This window comes from Podarcis bocagei (assembly GCF_964188305.1).
Source record: "Podarcis bocagei genome assembly, chromosome: 1".
NCBI lineage: Eukaryota > Metazoa > Chordata > Lepidosauria > Squamata > Lacertidae > Podarcis > Podarcis bocagei.
In genome coordinates, this window is record NC_138125.1 from 50,542,396 (window position 1) to 50,558,340 (window position 15,945).

The window sequence follows — 15,945 nt, forward strand, 5'->3', positions numbered from 1 at the left end:
CCGAGTGTTCTCCAGACGTCACGGTAGCTGAGCGCGAGCGAGTTTCTTCTCGCGCTCCCTCACGCGCAGCTACCTCGCGCGAATTCCTCTCCCCAGCTCCGCGTCTCCTGATCACCTCCAACCGCAGCTTGCCAGAACCGTCGAAAATGCCTTTGACCGTGTGAGGGAAAGGATGGCGGGTGGTCGTGAGAACTCTTGAGGGGAAGGAAGGCGGGGTTGGCGCTGCCCCTGCCCACTCCGCTTATAACAGCCTCTCTGTAGGTAGAAATGGAGCAGGTGAAGTTTCTCAAGCCTGGGTTAAGTTTCTCTCATGCGTTTACGTGGCGTGCCGCGTTCAGATGATTATAAACCATTTTGTGAATAATAAGCAGCCCTTTAGTTCATTAATTAAGTTAAATGTAAATACAAGGTAACTTATAATTAACAAAAGGTGTTAGCTCATTTGTAAAAAGCCCAAGACCACATGTTGGCCTTTTTATTTAACAAAACCCGCTTGACGGTAGTACATGAAACAATTTACACAAAGCAACACAATAATAATAATAATAATAATAATAATAATAATAATAATAATAATAATAATAATAATTTATACCCTGCCCACTCTGGGCGGCTCCCAATCAAGTGTTAAAAACAATACAGCATTAAATACCAAAAACTTCCCTAAATAAAACGTTTCATTTATCAATAAAATATGATTAAAACAGATTAAAAATGAAGCCTTATTTCACCAGGGAATATTAACCCTTCCCCTCTTCCTTCAAAAAACATTTCAAAAGGTAATTAAAATCAACAATACACTAAAAATTATAAGATACCAATCAAATCAATAGTTAAGAATGGAGTGGAAGTATTTTGAAGATTATATGTCAAAATATTATTCTAAAAATAACATGCTAATAGGCTTAGAATAAAAAATGTATTTCAATAAAGAAAGAAGGAAAAATCAGAATTTAACAGAAATAATTTATTATAGAACGCAAGGAAAAAAAGGTAGAAATAAATATAAAGAAGTCGAATTGCTGTGGAGGGAAGTAGAGGGTGGGTGGTGGGTTTTATAATTAAGTGTATAATTATGCAGCTGTTGTAATTTAGATACTATATTTTATGTGAGGGAATCATTGGGAATTTTGGTTATTATGTATATATGTTAAGTTTCAATAAAGATATTTGGGGGGGGAACTACCCTCAGACTATTCAAGGAAACCCCCCCCAAAACCCCAATTTGCTAAAAACAGACTAAAACACATGTTAGTTCTATATGTCTGAATAGGCCTGCCTAAACAAAAATATTTTAAGCAGGTATCAAAAAGTATAATAAAGGTGCCTGCCTGATACTGATAGGGAGTTCCAAAGTGTTGGTGCTTTTCTTCTGAGAATTTCTTTCACGATAATAAGCATGCACCAGAGCCAAACAGCAGTTAAAATAAATTTGTGCCATCACCTCACTAGCCCATGAACAAAATTTGCCCTTAAACACTTCCTTCTCACCTTATGCTGCATAAACCCACTCCACTAACATAAGAGATTAGGCTGGGGGCGGCAAGCAGATACACCTGGTCTTTGTCACCTGAAATGTATATTTTCATATCACAGTGTAGTTTACAATATAAAAACACAAAAACACAGCAGCAAAGTGAAGAGGGGATTGTGAATCAACTAAAAGGAAAGTGGGAACCAGTAGATTCCCCCTGAAGAATGGGCTGTTTGGCTGCACATTTGATTACACTTGGAAATAAGGTCCCCTGTAAATATTCCCAAATAAATTGATTATAAGGACTATTCCCCACCCCCTTGGAGCTGAATTGGCCCTGTATTTCTTCCGAATACTTAAGCCGGGAAGCAGAGTGATCATGCCTGTTATGAAAAGGTCCAAAGTTAATACAGTGGTAGCTCGGGTTAAGAACTTACCGTATTTTTCGCTCTATAACACGCACCCGACCATAACACGCACGTAGTTTTTAGAGGAGGAAAATCCGTAGGCATTCCCTCCATAACACGCACAGACATTTCCCCTTACTTTTTAGGAGGAAAAAAGTGAGTGTTATGGTGCAAAAAATACGGGAGGTCCGTTCTTAACCTGAAACTGTTCTTAACCTGAAGCACCACTTTAGCTAATGGGGCCTCCCACTGCTGCCGTGCTGTTGGAGCACGATTTCTGTTCTCATCCTGAAGCAAAGTTCTTAACCCGAGGTACTATTTCTGGGTTAGCTGAGTCTGTAACCGGAAGCATATGTAACCGGAAGCATATGTAACCCAAGGGACCACTGTAATAACATCTGCCTCTTCCTGAGTGCTGTCCCTTTGAGGTGTACCTCCTCTCAGGGAATTGCATCAGGCATCAGTCCAGATTTCTTTTAAAACTAAGCTACATTCTTCTTTCCAGAAGTAACATCTCCATGTGAAATGTTCACCTATTAATACTTGGAGATAAGACTCAAAACATAACTATTGGTAAGTAACCTCTATTTCTTTCTTGAAATAAAGCAATAGAAAAAGTAACCTGAACTGAAATATTTGAACCTTGGACTTTTTCTGGAAATAATACAATAAAACAATGAGATTGATCTGATGCAATCTCTAATTTCATATTGGAGTATACCCTGGGGTTGGTTAGAAAGTAAATTATTGTGCACAGCAGAAGCACTGGCAAAATTCTAGTACACCACCTAGTACAGCACTCTAGTATTGAGTGCTGGAATTCTTGCAAAGAACTTTGGACTAGGTGACTTTAATGTAGGAAGGCATTTTTATGTTCTTAATCAAGACTGCACCGCAAGTTCTTAGATAATTAAGACATAACTTAAGAGATGCCAAGTATGCACTCTTGCTTTGCATATTTAACAGGTAGTGGTGTTATTTGAGAATCATAGGTTGAATAGAAAGGGTAAACAATGCAGAGCTGAAATATTTGGAAACTTCTTAGACTAAAAATTATATAAAAATGAAACAGACAGGTAGCAAAATAAGTACCCAAATAGTAAGTGTCTTATCTTACAACCAGTTAATAGTTCAGCAATCCAAAGTGACTTTTATATTTTTAGTGCTGCTATTTTTGGATACTAACCTGTTGAATATTTATGTTACTCTGTGATGTCTTAGGGTATTTAGTAAAAGCAGATCAGGTGTCAGTTGCATGTTTTATATTACATTTTAAAGCAGTTTCTACTATCAGGCTGGAAAGTTTCCTCTATTTAGGGGGAAAACACAGTTAAGAAAAACTTTTAGTTTTTAAGGTCCTTCAGATATGTAACTCAAAAGTTTATTCGTGCAAATAAATAAATAGGAATGTGGAATTGTAAAAAAACCAAAAAACCCTGGGCCATGATGTCACACTTTAGGATGTGTGGACATAATTTTACTGTTAATTCCTTTTAAGATGCAGTATGGTGTTGTACAAGGCCATAATCAGTAACAATATTCCAATGGATGAACCATGAGCTCAGCTGAATATTTGTTTGATGCTACTCTTGCCGGTCCCATTGTCCAATAAACGAGTCCCTCTTCAGCTTTATAATCAGTTTCTCTCTTTGAAAGTAGGAACAGCTATGAAGGCAGCACAACATATGGTTCTGAGCATACCCGTTGCCCCACTGAAGCATATTATTGCACACAATCCCAATTTCAGAGCAGTACAAGATTACTGTACTGGAGTTCTAGGCACTCAATGGGGGTTTCTGTTTCCTTTTGGAAATGAGGCACAGTGGAGACTTGTATTTCTAATATGTGGCTTATTTACACATATATACAACCTGTACCTGCGATGGAGGGGTTCACAACATCATCACCCCAAAAAGTTATTGCTTCTTCCTTAGTCATAGCCTTGGATTCAAACAGAAATCAAACACTGTGTTCTGACCCTCCCCTCAGCTTTCCAGCTTGTTTCTTTCCTTCTAAGTGAAGTTATTGCTTCCTAACCTCTCTGTTCTAAACTCTGGCTTTATTTGTTGAGGGAGAGGGGCCCACCCATTTGCTGTCTCACACTTGAGCCCTCAATCCTTTGTTCTCCTAATGGCCCAGGCAATTACCTTATCAGGAAGCTAGCCTGGCTTATTTTTTAAACACCTGCTGGACCTTGGGGTTCAGTAGGCTTGATTAGATTTCAACACATATTGGAGGATTAAAAGGGTCCAGCACCCACAAACTTATAATAATATTACTTGAGCAGCTCCATTTTCAGTTACCTTTTTATTGGTAAGAATTCTCAGAAGATAACCATGTTAGTTTGCTATGGCAAAAACAACAATGAAGAGCCATGCGTTACAGTAAGTCAAGTCCCAAGCAAGGTGGAGCCTAAAGGTTTTTCCACACCATGTATGCTTGGGGTTACCCAGTGTGAAAAACTCCTTTAAGTCGTTGCTTTGCTTGCTGGGCAAGGCTTGCTCACAACACTGGCTTTGGGATACTCTCACCAGATTTTGCGGTACAATCAGAGTTCCCTTGAGATCTTGTGTGAGCATCCCTAGCCCTCTAGAGCCAACATTGTGAGTGGGCTTTGCCTCTCAAGCAAGGCTGAGAGCTTAAAACCCCTTTTTGTACTGGGTAACCCAAGTTGACCTGGGACTCATCTACACATTTTAAAAATGAGTTTAAAAATGGTTATGATAATCCTATAGCCATATGACATTCTTTTAAAACGTCAATACAGTGGTACCTCAGTTTTCGAACTTAATCTGTTCCTGAAGTCTGTTCTTAAACCAAATCCGTTCTTAAACTGAGGCGTGCTTTCCCAAATGAGGCCTCCCGCCGCTGGTGCCCTCCCACCGTTCAGCTTCTGCTCGTAGACCAAGGTAAAGTTCGCAAACCGGAACACTACTTCCAGTTTTGCGGGGTTTGTAAACCGAATAGTTCGTAAACAGGACTGTCCGTAAACTGAGGTACTACTGTAATGCGTTATTGAGACGTGACACCAGAGGGTGCTGCAGAACCCACTCCCCATCAAATAAGAGGGAGCCAGGGATGTTCTTGTGAGGACTTGTGGGATAATCCAAGTTCTTGTGAGCTCTCAAGAGCTAGTGCTATGAATGGGCCTTCCCCATCAAGCAAGGCTGAGAGCTTAAAAGCTTTTTTATGCTGGGTAACCCAGACCCACCACAAAAGAGCTTCTAAGTTCTTGGCCTTGCCTGCAGAGAAAGCCCTGTTGAGTGCACAGGCTTTGGGAGTGCTGGGGATGCTCTCTCCCACTCTTCCTCACCTGATAGCTATGGGGCCACTCAGAGGATTTGGAATATATGCAACTTACACATATATGCATAACTTTTGGAATCAAACCCCCATGTAAGATGAGGGATTATTGTACTTTAAAGACTGGAAAATTTATCATAGCACAAGCTTTCATAGACTAGAGTCCACTTCTTTAGATGCATGAAGCATCATCCTAAGTTGAAGGGATGGATATGTATATAGAAGGATATTGGTCTAAATAGATGTAAATAAAAAGATGACGTACAGAAGTTAGCATAATATGAAATGCAAAAAATGTAAACTGTGACAATTATTGTGAAGCTGAAATATATGTAAAGTAATTACAAAAGCTTTTCACAAATCTTGTGTTGATAACATTTTTTTTGGCACAGGTAAGCTAATAAATACATATAGTGAGAGAAATGATATTACAGTATAATGATTCCAGACACAGGTGATAGAATTTAACTTCATGATAAATTTTAATTCAGTAGTTACATATTGGAGAGTTACTTTGAATTTCCTGTGTTCACAATTGGCTACTTTAAGGTCAGTTGCTGATTTTCTTTGGAGCCTGTCAGCTTTGGACCATATTTCATGAATGCTTATGCCATTATAGATCTGCTGGAGTTAAAGGTACAACAAAACTTACTGTACAAACTTTTTCAATTTATCATTAAATAAACAAGGCAATGTTCAATGCTCACATTTTTTATAATTCTCTTAATTATGACAAAATAAGAATAGTATCTGCACAAAAACTTAGTTAGACTACAGGACAAAGTGTTTGATAATGTTGCCCTCCAGAGGAGGAATGAGATACCACAGGAAGAAAAGTGGGAAGAGGAAACAATTTCCAGGCATTCTCTAATGGCAATCATGTTATTTCACAAATAATGAAGTAAGTAGTGGAGAGAGTCTATTCTTTCTAATGGGCCTATACTCAGTCCAATTGTTAATAATTTGGCACTTTTGCAGTCCTGTCCTGTTAATGTTTACTCAGAAATTGTTTGCATTGGGGCTCAGGATCTTCACAAACTTGGTGGAGTTTCAGGCCTGATGAACATAGCAGCTCATGCCCTGTAGGTCCTACTCCATGAAATCAGTTACCAAGACTAAAAGTTGCTGCTTCCTCACAACCGTCTATGTCTCCTCCTCTCCGGGGCTTCTTGCAGGCAATCAGAGATCATGTGCTCTTCCTGTTTGATACATTTCCTGGTTCTGGGAGTCAGGGGGGAGAGGAGCTTGTCACAGCAGGAGAGGGGACACCTGTGACTCTTCACTAGCTTGATTCATCTCTGCCTCTTGACTTCCCCCCTCCCACTCACCTCCTTCAGCTTCTGCCCCTGATTCTTGACTTCTCTTTGCCACAGGCTCTCCCCACTCTCTAAGTCTTGCTACCCCTTTGGCTTCCAACACTTCCTCTTCCCAGTCGTCTCCTTCTTCTCCACTCATCATTGTCCCACCACCACTCTCCAGGGTCTAAGCCTTCTTCCCTTGGTGGTTCCCCAGCTGGGGATTCATCTGTGTCCAACCAGTCAATGACAGATGGATAGACATCTTTCTTTATCTGCCTATATACATAAAAATGTAAAGTTGTCATCACTCTGCAGTTTGCAGTCTTCCACAGTATGTTCACATAATGTGTTACACTCCTAATACCATGTGTTGTCTTTAACACACAGTTCCAGAATCAGTGCAGTAGTTTAGAACAGGTATTTTATTAACAAGCAAACACCCATGTAGGAACAATATCTACCAACTGATCTTAACCTTCTCTAATAGAAGAAGCTATGTGACAGGCTTGATCCAAGTGACAGGCTTCCTCCCAAAAGTGGAAATGTGTTGACTCATTGGCCGCTTTCAACATGGGCATTACATGAAGGGGGATCACACATAGTATGGGGTTCAGTTACAGATAGGTAGCCGTTAAAACAATGGAGAGACCTGGTCTGAACAGAGACATTGGATTCTTATCTCATTATACATGACTAAGCCATTTCTCACCTTCTCACCCCTTGCCTTTTCCTGTAAGACCTATTACAGTCGTTAAGAGTCGTCAACAGGCTCATCTCAGCTATCTGCCAATCTCCAATTCCCACCACCCTTCTGAGTAATACCCCTCCCCACCTTCTCACTATATAGAAGGATCTGGCAACTTCTGTTTCAGTGTATCTGAAGAAGTGTGCATGCACACGAAAGCTTATACCAAGAACTAACTTAGTTGGTCTTTAAGGTGCTACAGGAAGGAATTTTTTTTATTATAGTATGGGGTTGTGACACCACACCTCTGGTCCCCCTTCTGCAGTAATACATAAAAACATGAGAGCCTGCGGGATCAGGCCAGTGATTCATCTAGTCTAGCATCCTGTTCTCACGGTGGCCAACCAGATGCCTATGGGAAGCCTGCAAGTAGGACCTGAGTGCAACAACACTCTTTCCTTCTGTGGTTACCAGCAACTGGTATACAGAGGCATATTGACTCCTTTGACAGTGAGGGCTAAACATTGCCATGGTGGCTAGTAGCCATTGATAGTCTTATCCTCCATTAATTTGTCTAATCCTTTTTAAAAGTCATCCAAGTTGGTGGCCATCACTACCTCCAGTGGAAGCAAATTCCATAGTTTATATATGCACTGTGTGAAGTTATTTTGTTTGTCCTGAATCGTCCTACATGTAACTTCATGGGATGTCCCTAAGTTCCAGTGTTATGATGGAGGGTGAAAAATGTTTCTCCATCCACTTTCTCCATGCATAATTTTATACATGTCTATCATGTCACTTCTTACTCGCCTTTTCTTTATACTAAAATGCCCCAGATGTTGTAACCTTTCTGCATAGAGTTGTTCCACCCCCTTGATCATTTTAGTTACCTTTTGTTGAACCTTCCCAACTCCACAATATCCTTTTTGAAGTGAGGTGACTAGGACTGTATGCAGCCATGCCATAGATTTGTATAGTAGCTTTATTATATTAGCAGTTTTATTTTCAATTCCTTATTTTCAATTTTATCCCTAGCATGGAGTGTGACTTTTTAACAGCTGCTGCACATTGGGTCAACATTGTTATTGAACCATTCACCATGACCCCAAAGTATTGTTCCTGGACAGTCACTGCCAGTTCAGACTGCATGAGCATAGATGTGAAATCAATATTTTTACCCCAACATGTATCACTTTACACTTTACACTGAATTGCATGTGCCATTTTACTGCCAATTTACTCAGTTTGGGGTGGTCTTTTTTTAGTTCTTTACAGTTCATTTTCACATTAATGACCCAGAAAAATATAGTATCAACATTACTGGCCTCATCACTGGTGTCTACATGTCAAGCATGGAATAAGGGAAAGGTTATGTATGAAGACCTCTTCATGTGTAGACTGGAGTTCTGGATTTCTGATTGTACAGGCCTAACAGCAATGCCTAATGTGGATACTAGGGATGTGTCGAGGTACATTACCTTTCTAATGTGATTCTCCTTCTTGTGACAACATAAGTGTGAAGGGACTATTGCATGTTCTCAAAACTAGTTGCCAATCTTTTCCTTTCTTTCACATGGTCTGAGTGCATTGCAAACTGGTATAGATTATGACATTATTTGCATCACTATAGCATATTGCAAGTTTATTTGATAAGCAAAAGAACTTAAGATATACCCACATCAAATTTCCTGTAATATAAGTGTTTTAAAAAGAAAATTACAATTCTGAACCGTAAGTGGAGATGATGGTTAAAACACTGACAAGTCATGTTGCTAATGTTTGGTGAAATACTCAACAAAAGAAGAAATATGTACTACTGTTTTAACCATGTTTATTTTTATGATATTAGAATGGAACAATTCTACAGTTTCTAGATTTCTAATCCCCATCTGAACATGTCGTTCTCTTCTTTTGCTCAGTGTCTTCAGTTTGTTTGCTTCCTTTTCGTATCAGATGTACAGAGATCCATTTTTAATGCTAGTTGTAAAAAACTACCTTGGCTTACTGACATTCTTTAGGATCCCTGTAAAGAAACAGGAGGAACATGAGGAAAATGCAGCCTAGGAAAGCAGATAATAGTGTGTGAGAAAAAGAGAGAGAGGAAGGAAGCAGAACACAGAGATCTGTAATATCTCTTTGTCAGATTCAGAGTGCTGTCATGTGTCTCAGCTGCTTGACGTAATATAAAAATAGTAATGTGAAATATAATAATGTGAATTACATGAAGCATCTAGTGAAAATTAGATCTTATTATTGAAAAGTTGTGAACACAGCTGAAAAATACACAGCTTATGAGTGTGCATGCAGGGTGGTGGCGGCAGAATATCCTTTTTGGGGAATAGTATAGTGGAAAATGGAAAAGAAATGAGGAAAAGGTGTGGTGGTAAGACGAAACAAAAAATGGAAAGATTACCTAGAATAGAAGGGGGAAAGAAAGGTTAATCAGAAGTGGGGCAGTTATACTAGAAACAGCTAAAGAGTGCAGAAAAAGCAACAGTGTGAAAAGAGAGAGAAAAAATGAGGGAAGAGTCAGTTTTTGACAGTTTATAGATGTGTAATGAAAAAATGCACAAAACACACATCAACATTTTGTTTTCCTTTCAGTACCAGAAACTTTGTTCAAGTAACCAGAAAGTGACTGTGAATTCAGGGTAATGACTCAAGAACTCAAGTTTGACTTATTTTTTGCCTTTGATGCTGGTGCTATTTTTCAGACAATGAACTGGCTAAATTGCAATTCTGGTGCTGATGACTTTGGCACATATTTTTGGTACAATATTTTATATAATATAGCTTACTCTGCAAGCAAAGGTAACATTTCAGTCTGCCACTGCAAATCCCTCCTCTTCCAATCTGAGATTGAATAATGTTTTCTGCACCCCTCTATACTCTTGCACATGTGCTTAGAATTTATTCTTTGTTGGAATGCTCATAGTAGGACTATATATTCTCCATTTTGTGCAAGAGAGAAAATGATACATAATTTCCTGGCTTTTCTAGTAATTATGGTATCTGGAACTATACATATAGTTTACACTAGGGGAAATGCCTGTACTATCTTTTTATTTCCACAGGAGGCACATATAATTATGGTTACATAATGTAGAACTTAAATTCCATTTAAATTAATTGCATAGTTTGTATGCATACAGGCTTACAATAAAAATAAAAAAAATCATAAATGAATTGATTTCTAAAAGGCCGTAATGCCCTCATTCTTCAACTTAACACTGAGCATGTTGCACAAAAATGTTACTGTTGCATGATGAAATTTAAACTACTCTTGTTATGTTAAGCTAAGAAAATGGGCATATGACACTACACACTTTCATCAGTTTATTGTTCCACATTCTGACCTTTACATTGGCATGTAATGAAATACTGTTAGTGTCTTTCAAACATTTTGGAGAGGTTCTGCACAGTCACTGTATTGTGTGTTTGTGAGGGTAGATTACAGCAGCAAAGCATGCTCCCCCCTTTGTACAATCAGCGTTCTCCAGGTGTCTGAAAGGGGGCTTTGAAATACAGGACTATGGGCTTGGATTGCTATTGCTATGCTCAGGGAAAGAAGGAAGAAAAAGAAATTCATAAGATGCTATAAGATTCAACAATTCTTCATTGGCTCTTTTAATTGAGTTTATATTGGCCATGATGACTTACAGTGAACAGCTTTACATTCAGACTTTGATTTCTATCCATTGGTTGTGTTACCTTTTTAACTGAAGCTTTTCTCAAACCCTCTTTGAATTTATTGTGGTTTGTTTCCAGTTATAAGTGAGTGCTCATAAGGATGCAATACATTGAATAATGGCAAAGAAACCAAAAAATACACCACCCATATTGCATCAAATTTTCCCCACAAGTGAAGCTTGGATTCAGTCTCTCCATTACATACAAGTAATGGACACTGTCAAAGCTGAGAACACTGAATTGAGCAGATGCTCATCAAATTTGCAGATGACACCAAACTGGAAGGGGTTGCTAATTGTTCCACAATTTAAGAAGGATGTTGACAAGCTGGAACATGTGCAGAGTGGGGCAACCAAGATGATCAGGGGTCTGGAAACAGCCTTGCGAGGAGCCCTTGAAGGAGCTGGGTATGTTTAGCTTGGAAAAAGAGACTGAGGGGAGATATGATTGCCATCTTCAAATATCTTAAGGGCTATCACATCGAAGAGGGAACATGCTTGTTTTCTCCTGCTCTGGAGGGTAGGACTCAAACCAAAGGCTTCAAGTTACTAGAAAGGAGATTTCAGCTAAACATTCAGAAAAAAACTTTCTGACAGTAAGAGCTGTTCGACAATGGAACAAACTCCCACAAGAGGTGGTGGACTCTCCTTAGTTGGAGGTTTTAAAGCAGATGTTGGATGGTCATCTGTCATGGATGCTTTAGCGAAGATTCCTGCATTGCAAGGGGTTGGACTAGATGATTCTATGATCACCTTTTGGAAGTGTGTATGTATACATAGGTTTTCATGCATAGGAGATAACATGATCCACATGCAGAAGACTATTTCTGCAGGCAAATCACCCTCTCTAGATTGAGGTGACAGGCTGTAAAATACTTTGTTGATGAGAAGCAAGTAGTGAAACAGGTAGGCAGATAATTAGAGTTCTTCAGGTTGTCTGATCAAAGCTGATGTGAATTAGGTAGTAAAATATTATTAAATTAAAAATATAATTACTGAATACTAAATATGATTCACAGATAAATATTGACTTCATAAACTACTCAAATGCCATATATGTATTTCTGAAAATATATATCGCAAACCTTTGGTGGGGGAAGAACGCCTGTGCCCACCTCAATCCCTGCTTTGCTGGCCCAGCTTCTGGTCATTAATTGCATGGAATTGAAATGCAATATGCATAGTCATCCGATAAACCAAGTATTTACTGTACTGTCCAAATGTGTGCTGGTCTAGATTGCACAAACCGGACTTAGAACATTGAACTTTATGCTTCATTCCCCATTTAAATGTTGCTTCCAAAGTCAGCACAATTCCATCCCTTAATCATGCATAGATGCTACACACTTTCAGATATAGATGCACAGAACAGCACATAAGTAGATGCCTGAGATATCTATATGCCTATAAGCAAATTAAAAGCTAGCTGTATAATATAAGCAAATTATAAGCAAATTAAAAGCTAGCTGTATAATATTTTAGGGCACTTGTGATTGCAGTGTAACAGGTATCAGAGTAAAGCACAGAATCCATAGATTTGTAAACAGATGTTAGTTTTGGCCAATGAAGTCTGATGAAATCAATAAAAGAAAAAGAAACATTGAAGTAAATGCAGTCTTTCAAACCTCTGAAGCTATTTTGGAAGTTTTGACTTGAGTTGACTGAACTGGCTTAGCTTTTGAGGTGTTATGGAATATTTGTAAACATCCTCACTGCTCACAAGTTAAACCACATGCACACCAGATCTCGGGAAAGATAGCAAAAAATTGTTCATGTGAGTGAATGATGTGTGCAGATGAGAGGGTTATGTGCATGATGTATCTTTGTGTATATGTATGAGCACTACATGAATGCTGTAAATCCGTCTATGCGAAGGAGAGAATGAAGGAGAAATTGCATACAGAGAAAGTATTACTGCACAAAACTCTTCTGCAAATGGTTACGGGTCTCCACATGTCATTGCCCTAATGCTGGACACACAGCAGAGAGTGTTGGACGTGTTAATATATTTTTGTGTGGCTGAATTCCAAAGGGTAATGACTGTTTAACTCACAGAGACAGGTGTTGTTTTTATTAGTCGCCTTTGATTGGACTTAACCGTCCAGGGGTCTTTTACCTTTACCTTTTACCTTTGTTTTTGTTTTTATTTTTATTTATTATTAATTTTTGTTCCTCACCTTTCAGAAACCTGTTCCAAGGTGGCTTGTAATGAAATATAAAAATACAGTGAAACAAAAAGATCAAAGCATAATAATAAAACAACAAAACCAAGAAGCAGAAAAGAGAACAGCATAAAAAACCAGGCACTGGAGATAAACTAGACAAAAATGCCTGGGAAAATAAAAAGATATTTGCCAAGCACCAGAATGACATTAAACTAAGCAGCAAGTGAGAGTGTTCTGTAGTTGAGAGAACACAATAACAAAGGTCATTTTTCTATTCACCACCTGCCGCAGTTGTGACAGCAGCTCCCAAAAAAACACCTCTGAAGATGGGGCATTCCCATGTTGCATAACCCAGAAAAGATGAAATACTACTAAGCTGAATAGACAGACCATTCGCCAGTGGCACCTCCCACTTATTGGGAGTTTATGGCTCCCATATGGAAAAATATAAATATAATAGCTATGAGGGCAGAATGGGAAAAATCATTTCAAATGTCATTCATACCTGCAGTCTGCAGTCTTTTCCCCGTAATAGAAAAAAATTCTTGTCCCCTGAAATCAGTAAAGATAATAATAATAATACTTCAATTGAAAGCAATAATACTGAAATGAGTTTCTATTTCAGGGCTGTACACATCTAAGCAAATAGTTTCCCACCTCCATGCTTACTGAATAAAGCATGACTTTTTCCAGAGAAGAAGCAGTGAGTGGGAGGGGAGGGCTTTGCTTTTTGCCGTCATAACCTTTAGTTCTGTTTTTGAACTGTGAAAACTGGCAAATTACTCCCAATTAGCTACATATAGTTGTGCTGCCTTTGCTAAAATATGTGGGAATGTAAATATCACAGATCTGTAGTTCTTCAGTTTTTCAGATCCATGGCCCATTTTGATAAATCCATGTGGACATTTTATGATGCAGTTAATAGCTTCAACCGCACAGCCATCTAGTCCCAAATGCCAATAGCAATCTTTCTATTTTACAGAGGGGGAAATGAGCCCATTAACTGAAGAAAGGAGCCACAATGACCAGAAAGTACATTCACTTTTAAAATGGCTTTTCCCCATTAGCTACATTAGCTACATTTGGAAGTGGTACATTAGACACTAAAAGGTGATTTTAGCATCACTTTTGAAAATGACTATTCAATCTGTGAAAAGGTTGGGAGTTAGACTTGGGTCTTACAACTCTTATATAGCATTGATTGGATCACATCAGTTCTCAACATAGCAAGTGCCTATCAAGTACCTTTTGTTAATGATTCTCCCCCACCTCACCCACTGCCGAACAGTGATTAAAGATAATATTTTAAAGAACACAAAAATTATTAAATCTGTATGACCTAGTACATTATTGTAGGTTTCTGTTCTATGGAAACAACTGACTTGTAATGTCAAAAGCTCTCTGCTCAAAAATTATCAGTGACCCTGGTAATATTTTTGTGCAGAATCTCACCATAATTTGAGACTTGCTACACTTGGTTTTGATTATCTGTGTTTTGGTATCTTGCTCTAAACAAGGCTATGTCCATTTTAGGTCTAAAACTGAGATCCTACATTCTGAAAAAGGAGCTTCCTATGAAGCTGAACTTTTTGTGTGTTATAATGAAATAAATAAATCCTCAAGTTGATTAGATTCGTTTGAGAGCAATGACAAACTGAGCTTTTAGTGTCATTGGCCCAGTCCTGTGGAACACCCTGTCAATAGAGGTTCAGCGGGTGCATTCTGTGCTAACTTTAAAATGCCTGCTGAAAACTTTTCTATTCAACCAGGCCTATGCAGGCAATTAAAAGTACGGTACATCCCCCACAGCAGTCTCTTGTTTTTGTTTTTTACTTTTAACTTGCTGTTAACCTTTTAATGATTTTATTGTCTGTTTTTATGTTTTTATATTGTTGCATAGATATTTTTATAAAGAAGGAAATAAAGAGCTCGAAAGGCTGTGTTACTGAGCAGACAAACATGATGTAACACAAAATAAAATTGGAATAGATGCTGGAAGATTGTGTTATGGGTTAGTGGGGAAACAGGGATTCCTCCAGATCCCTGGATGCCAGATTTCCACCTCTAGTTTCTTGCGTACTGAGGTTTAATCGGAGATGACAGACTGAGCTTGACATTAAACAATCTACAATACAAAAGACCCTACAGGAAACTGAGGGGGAGGTTGCCAGGTCAACGTGGGTGTGATGTGAGTCAGAAAAAAACTTGTCCTTTTATATAGGTTTTTTTGGTAAAGTGTTCTAAGAACAAGAATGGGGAAGCAAGGAGAACTCCAAGTAGTGCTGGCTGGAGGACACCAGGGGCTATGACTGGCTGCTGCTTTGGACCTAAGCTCACTGAATCTATCAGAGGAGCCATGAGGTACACTCTTGGGGCATAATGTTCTGTACCCCCTCCAGTGAAGGCTGTAGCTGTAAATATGTGTAAAATAAAGACACTAGTCTCCACCGCACCTCAATTTTCCAGCAACCCTGGGTGAGCACCTGGAACCCCCTGGAATCTTGCTATCACTTGGCAGAGATTGTGGGTGGCGTGTAACAATAGATAATGATTATGATGGATCACATACCTAGATTTACTCCTTGAGATAGTCCTCTTCATTAATTCTTGACTATACTTCAGTTTTTCTGAGTTTGCAGCACTGGGATTTTTCATGCAGTTGTCAGAAGAAACTGTGGCCTGGCTATGGCTCTTAGGAAATTCTTCAATAGGACCTACTATATCAGAAATGGTGACTCGTTTCGAAGGCATTTTCTTGATGATTTCTGGTTTTATTATTGGCTCTTGGCTGGTTTGTGGTTTTGTGGGAGTCTCTGCTTGATTGTATCCCTTTGGGAGCAACAAAGACAAGAGGGAGTATAGCATATGTTAAAAGCTCAGTACAGAATCAGTCCCACTCACATTCTTTGAACTTGCCATGGAGA

The 15,945-nt window shown here is 38.8% G+C and overlaps 1 protein-coding gene and 1 long non-coding RNA gene across 6 annotated transcripts in view; one reads left to right on the top strand and one right to left on the bottom strand.

The window, feature by feature from the left end:
* Positions 1-15,945, top strand: part of LOC308571588 — a 19,581-nt gene continuing 3,636 nt past the window's right edge. Inside the window, exons 1-2 of one of the 2 annotated variants that reach the window (XR_014001539.1) lie at positions 1-276; positions 2,387-2,454. This is a non-coding gene — a long non-coding RNA (uncharacterized lncRNA). The remainder of the gene's footprint in view (positions 277-2,386; positions 2,455-15,945) is intronic. The other variant, XR_014001540.1, reaches the window with a different exon arrangement.
* Positions 8,987-15,945, bottom strand: part of GARIN2 (golgi associated RAB2 interactor family member 2) — a 20,397-nt gene continuing 13,438 nt past the window's right edge. For 3 of the 4 annotated variants that reach the window (XM_081166297.1, XM_081166294.1, XM_081166295.1), the window contains exons 5-8: positions 15,591-15,850; positions 13,527-13,573; positions 9,581-9,639; positions 8,987-9,190 (exon numbers count right to left, since the gene is read on the bottom strand). In XM_081166297.1, coding sequence (XP_081022423.1) covers positions 9,581-9,639; positions 13,527-13,573; positions 15,591-15,850 — 366 coding nt within the window. In that variant the 3' untranslated portion in view covers positions 8,987-9,190. The remainder of the gene's footprint in view (positions 9,191-9,580; positions 9,640-13,526; positions 13,574-15,590; positions 15,851-15,945) is intronic. The other variant, XM_081166296.1, reaches the window with a different exon arrangement.